This window comes from Orussus abietinus, unplaced genomic scaffold (genome assembly GCF_000612105.2).
Source record: "Orussus abietinus isolate OABI.00-Male unplaced genomic scaffold, Oabi_2.0 scaffold1020, whole genome shotgun sequence".
NCBI lineage: Eukaryota > Metazoa > Arthropoda > Insecta > Hymenoptera > Orussidae > Orussus > Orussus abietinus.
In genome coordinates, this window is record NW_019395248.1 from 7967 (window position 1) to 14506 (window position 6540).

Genomic DNA, 6540 nt, shown 5'->3' on the forward strand with positions numbered 1-6540 from the left:
TCCGGACGATCGGCACGCGGATCACGAGTCGCGGCTCCAGGTATGGAATTTCCTTCTACCAAGAATGGAAAGCAAGTTGGCCCATTAGTTTCCTCGCCGGTGCACCCTCCTCGGTGTCCCAAGGTCGGTGGACACGGGGGATCCGAAAAGGACCATCGGGACCCGAAACAAGCGATAATCCCCTCTCTTGCGAAAACGCCAAAAGGACCGATAAAAGCCCGAAAGGGGGACCAAACGTCCGGCAGGAACCAAACGGAACGAAGAAATTCAGATGTACATAAAGCTGACCTTGCACAGCAAATGTTGATAATGAATGCCTGAATTTATTGCTAATTAATTGCTCCGAAATAAACCACACTTGGATTTTTTTACTCACCCCTAAAGGGGTACGTCACCACCCCTAGTGCCCGTAGCAGCAAATGTACATAAAGCTGGCATTACCACTGGAGCACAATTCAATAAAATTTGTTGCAGAATTTATTGCTAATTTATTGGTATTTTTTTGCGCAAAAAAAAATTTATTGCTCTTATAGTTTTTCGAAAAACTGTGGCGATGCCAGCTTTATATTAAGCTGGCATTGCCACATTATAAAAACGATAATACAGCAAACGTTGATAAACGACGTATACGCCTGAATTTATTGCTAATTAATTGCTCCGAAATAAACCAAACTTGGAATAGCGGAACGAAAATATTAGAAAAATCTCTCGTGTCTTTTGATACCAAATGAAGTGTCCGATAATAGTCGCGAAGTAAAAAATGTATTTTTATTATGTTAATACATTNGTCAACGGCAACTGGTAGATGGCACAGCCATCGCGATTGTGCGAGCTCCTACCAGAAATTCGTTGCGCCGCCCTTGGGAGCAAAAAACGGTAAAAGCTAACGTACGAAATCAAAGGGCAGCACACGGTGCGATCGCGCGACCCTGCACGTGAGCAATCTCCCAACTCATCTCTGATAAACGTCCAAGTCGTCAGGGTTGTACAAATTGTCTTGAATGGTGAACAAGGGTCCGATTATGATTCTAAACGTCTTACCGGCGATACGAAGCGTAAATACCTGATGATTTACGGAGGGTGATTTATGATCTTCCGTTGGAATAAAAGGAATAAACATTCGGTATTTGGTATCACGCAGCGCTAACTGCCGGGGGATCGGTGGAATCAGCGGCGAAGTTTAGGCGTTGCTTTTCTGTACTGGTTTCGCATCTGAATGCTGCGAGTCTGTGCGCGCTTCCTGCTACGGCAGCCATTTTGATTTCGGACGGCCATCTTGGATAAATTCTTTCCGGTTGACACCGCTACAAAGGTGCGTGCGATTGACATTTTTCGAGCGGTTTTTCTTATACTTTCTGGTAGTTTTCGATATTAATGTGTGGAAATTCAAGAGTTTTGGATATTGCATGTATCGGTTTTTATGGTTTACTTTGACGGGTTAATCTGTGGACGTAATTCCGCCGTTTGTTACCTCGATTCGGTCCAATGTGGAGTGGCGTTGCCCATGTGGTTTAGTAATATTTTCAGTGATTTTATCGATTTTGTGTTGACTTCTGTTGCAGATGCCATCCGTCACGCTAAAGGACGTTGACCAGCACAAATTTGTGAAGGCGTTCGCCGCCTTCCTCAAAAAGTAAGTATTCAAAGTTCCAATGTGATAAGCTAACCTCACAATTACATTTCCTCCACTCGCAATTCTGTTGATTTAATGCGAGTGCCTTTTAAATTATTCCACCGGTGTTTCACAATCATTGATTGTTACATCAGGAAATGTTAGTTTTGAATTTAAGTAAATTTATGTCAGTTCTTATTCCCTTTTATGGCTTAAGTAAAGATGTAAATATTGTAATGTCGTTTTGATAACGTCAACTTGCAGGACAGGGAAAATGCGTGTTCCGGAGTGGGTCGACATCGTAAAATCTGCCCGTTTCAAGGAATTGGCACCCTACGATCCCGACTGGTACTACATTCGTTGCGCAGCCCTGGTACGACATATCTACATCCGCAGTCCGATCGGCGTAGGTGCGGTTACCAAAATCTTTGGCGGTCGCAAGCGTAACGGAACACACCCCAGCCACTTTTGCCGATCGGCAGGTGGTGTCGCGCGTAAAGCGCTTCAAAGTTTGGAGCAGCTGAAACTCATCGAAAAGCTGGAGAACGGTGGCCGCAGGTTAACCAACCAGGGACGCAGAGATTTGGATCGCATAGCTGCGCAGGTTAAAGCTAAGAGTAAGAAACAACTTAAACTCCAAGAACCCGTCATCGTCCTGTAAGAGTTGTGTTTCAATAATAAAATGTAAAAACCCACCATTGCTTGGTACTTGCGAAACTATAGGTAATCGAATGTATCGGTTCGATAACATCTAACATATTCATTAAGTAATTTATAATCATACATCGTCTTATTTCCTACATCTAAACATTTAGAAACTAAATACTATATACCAATCGTTAAACTTTAGAATATGAAGTACCGAAACTTGTCTCTCAAACATTTGTCTGATGATTCTTGAAATAATTTTACCCTAATCCCGCAAGGGTGCGTTAAAACTATTTTAATTAATTTAAAAGCTTAGAAGAGAATTTCGAAAAAATGAGCTTGATGTTCTAAAGGTCTAAACATCTATCCACTCGTGTCTAGAGTTCGAAAATTCTCGGTAACATTAAATTGGAGAAGGTAACTGTGAAACATACCGAGAATTTAAGAGAACGTTAATTTTGTTATTTATACTTTAGGTTTCTTCGTTTAAATAACTTTTTTTTTCCAATCAACTTCAAAGTTCAAGCTAAAGAGTAATAATTACTATTAGAAAATATTGATTATAGGGTCGTATTTACCTCCAGCTAAAAATATTCACGTATCTACAACTTCAAGGAAAATTCCATACCATTTGTTTCAAACGAACTAATATTTCATTCTGCGACGAAGCGAATGGGAGGTTTTGATTGGCTGCGGAGAACGTACAACGGAAATTACCCTCTACGATGTTTCTCTATAGCTAATCGAAACCTCTCGTTCGCTCCGTCGAAAAATTCAAATTCTCATAATTTCTCGATAAAAAAGGCTTTGGAGAAATGACCGATAAGTTACCGGGAATTTCTCTTCGTTTCTGACGTAAGTTACTGGATTTAGAACTATCTCGCGTCGCCACTATACGGTTTGCCTTGGTTTGCCTTAAACTCCCATTTTAGTTCCCTTCCGTGTCCACAGATGGCGGCAGCATCCCGACCGGCGCCTCGGTAGAGTTTCCTCTCTCCCCAAAGCTACGCCAGCGCCACCGGCGGTAGCCGCCGGAGTCGGGGGCACTCTGGGTAGTGCGCGTTAGTGCGCGAGCTGCGCCAGGTTTGGGGCACCGACCGAGTGGCAGTCGAGCGGAGCTGCGGCAGGGACGAACCTGCAGGACGCAGGAAAACAATCGGCGGGTCCGTATTCGGAGCAGCGGGGAGCGGGTCGCGGAGTGCATCGTCGAGAGTGAGTCCGCGTCTAGTATGTGCCCGTGTAAGCGGAATTAAGGCGGGATGTCGCGGAAATAGGGAGGCCGCGAGGGACTTCGTCGGGTCTTGTCCCGGCGACGACGCACGGTGGGCGAGGAGGCCCTCGGGGGTCGCACCTCCCGGTGACCCGGGGGCGGAGACGCGACCGCCGGGGAAAGAGCGGAGTGCCAAGAGGCACGGCGGTGCTCGGGAAGAGGAGCGCGCTAGTGGCCGTCCCGCGGCAAGGTGACAGCTCTCCTTTCGCGTAATTTATACACATATACGTATACACACCGTAGGAAGGCGAGAGAGCTCCCCTCGGAGGCCCGGAGGCGAAGCGTATTTTCCCTGCGGCCCGCAAGGCGGAATCGGGCCTACCGACCGGCGACAGGAAGGGCGGAGGTGAGTTAGAACCGTTCCCCGGGACGAGGAAAAGAGGCTAAGTAACCCGAAGCTTCCATCTGGTGTTAGGTCAACGGCTCGCGGGCTTCTTCGACGCACCCGACCTGGACCTACCATCGACAACGGTACCGCATCTCGTCCCAACTTGGACATAGAAAAGGATCGCAGACATTCCTGAGCACCTGGAGGAGAGTCAAAACGACGTGGGTGGATATCTGGGGATAGGTTGAGGAGGTAGGCGAGCCGGGTTAGGCTTAGGAGGGAAAATTGTGCATCGCAGAGGTCCAGGGAGGAGGAATCCCCGAGGTTCTTCTCGAGGGCGGTGCGCCATTATCGCCTTGGAAAAAGAGGCGCGGGCGGAACGGGGCCGAAGGGGTGCGGCGAGAAGATTGTTTGGTGTAATTTATGGTGCCGGTTAGCGGCTCCGCGGAGCTCGTGGCACCGAGCCGCGAGTGAGGTTTCTACGTCGCCTGGGACCCAGCTCAGATCACGAAGATGCCGGGCCTCATCGCGGTCAGCGAGTTCGTCGAGGAGACCCGCGAGGACTACAACTCCCCGACGACCTCCACTTTCGTCTCGCGGATGCCCCAGTGCAGGCAGACCATCGCCGCCCTGGAGGAGGTGAGCTAACACGGGGTTTATATCCCGCTTTGTTTTTATTATCCGCGGACGATTTGTCCTCGCTAGTCATTCCTGAATGTATATAAAGCTGGAATTGCCACTTTGGCACAATTCGATAAAATTTGCGGCAAAATTTATTGCTATTTTATTGCACGAGACAACAATTTTTTGCTCTTATCATATGTATATAAAGCTGGAATTGCCACTTTGGCACAATTCAATAAAATTTGCGGCAAAATTTATTGCAAATTTATTGCTATTTTATTGCACGAGGCAACCATTTTTTGCTCTTATCAGGTGTATATAAAGCTGGAATTGCCACTTTGGCACAATTCAATAAAATTCGCGGCAAAATTTATTGCTATTTTATTGCACGAGACAAAAATTTTTTGCTCTTATCTGATTTTATTGCACGAGGCAACCATTTTTTGCTCTTATCAGGTGTATATAAAGCTGGAATTGCCACTTTGGCACAATTCAATAAAATTCGCGGCAAAATTTATTGCTATTTTATTGCACGAGACAAAAATTTTTTGCTCTTATCTGATGTATATAAAACTGGAATTGCCACTTTGGCACAATTCAATAAAATTTGCCGCAAAATTTATTGCTAATTTATTGCAATTTTATTGCACAAGGCAAACATTTTTTGCTCTTGTCAGTTGTATTTAAAGCTGGAATTGCCACTTTGGCACAATTCAATAAAATTCGCGGCAAAATTTATTGCTAATTTATTGCTATTTTATCGCACAAGGCAAACATTTTTTGCTCTTATCATATGTATATAAAGCTCGAATTGCCACTTTAGCACAATTCAATAAAATTTGTTGCTAAATTTGTTGCTAATTCAATGATTTCTGAGGACGATCGTCGACGCCTTCCTGGTCACCGCGTGGAACGGAAGTCGAAATTTCGAAACGGAACTTACGTCAATTGCTGGGAGTCTAGGGTCTCTAAAGTATTTTTATGTATCTGGAGATTTAGGTATTTGCATGGTCCGCCCTGAGATAAAAGTTCCATCGAATCGAAGAAATGTTTCTTTGACTTTAAAAATAATTATTTCACATATATTGTCATCATTCCGAGTAAAAGTCGCGTCCTATTTACTCCAGCGTATTTCAGTCAGATCATTGACTCTTGGATTTAAGGGAATACTTCTTTCGCTCTATGATAATTTTTTTTCTCAGTGCGCTTGTTATCACTTATCTGGGTATCTGGGTATGTTAGGAGATTAGACGGTGGGCTCGGTTCGCTTATCCTTATCCTGCTATTGGGATTCAAGCGAACTGGCCCGTGGTCACGAGGAACTCGGCGTTGATGTTACGTTCCAGGGCACTTCGAGGATCGAATGATCGATCCGAGAAGGAAATCCCCAAAACTTAGTTAGAATTATTTCGTGAAACCAGCGCGCGATTAAGGTGATGTGAAACACGTCGAGGAACTTGATCGACGTCGATATAGAAGATTTTTCTAAATACCTACGTTGCCGACGTTCGTTTTTATATTGATAGCTGGGTCGAATTATATTGGGCATTGTACCAACGAAAAGTAGAGTCTATTCAATTATCGGCATTAAATCGTAAACGTCCCACTTTGCATCTTAAATGTAGCAGATACTTCCATTTCTTCTGCTTAAAAGTTTAAAGTGGAATTTCATTCGTAATAAGGTGATGTGAAACACGTCGAGGAACTTAATTGACGTCGACATAGAAGATTTTTCTAAATACCTACGTTGCCGACGCTCGTTTTTATATTGACAGCTGGGTCGAATTATATTGGATATTGAACTAAATGGCATACTCCACCTGTCGTTTTCGTACATTAATTATAAAGAAATCGAAGTAAAACTCCAGAAATCCTCTGGATTCGTGCTTTATGCGGCCCTAATTGGGACCTCCTGCGCCATCTGTGATTTCCAGGTCAATTAAATTTTCACTCCGAGACCTCGTATTCCCATCGTTTTAGCATAGAAGCGCGTAAAACAATTTTTTTGCCTTCATCCCGTTCAAATGCGAGTTTATCGAATACCAGAGGGTTCTAAAT

At 44.4% G+C, this 6540-nt stretch overlaps 1 protein-coding gene across 1 annotated transcript; it reads left to right on the top strand.

Moving 5' to 3' along the window:
- Positions 1 to 1264: 1264 nt before the first annotated feature.
- Positions 1265 to 2307, top strand: LOC105701903 (40S ribosomal protein S19). The gene is made up of 3 exons (XM_012429048.1): positions 1265 to 1312; positions 1563 to 1633; positions 1877 to 2307. The coding sequence occupies exons 2-3, from the start codon at positions 1563 to 1565 to the stop codon at positions 2271 to 2273; spliced, it is 468 nt and encodes a 155-aa protein (XP_012284471.1). The 5' UTR covers positions 1265 to 1312; the 3' UTR covers positions 2274 to 2307.
- Positions 2308 to 6540: the final 4233 nt, after the last annotated feature.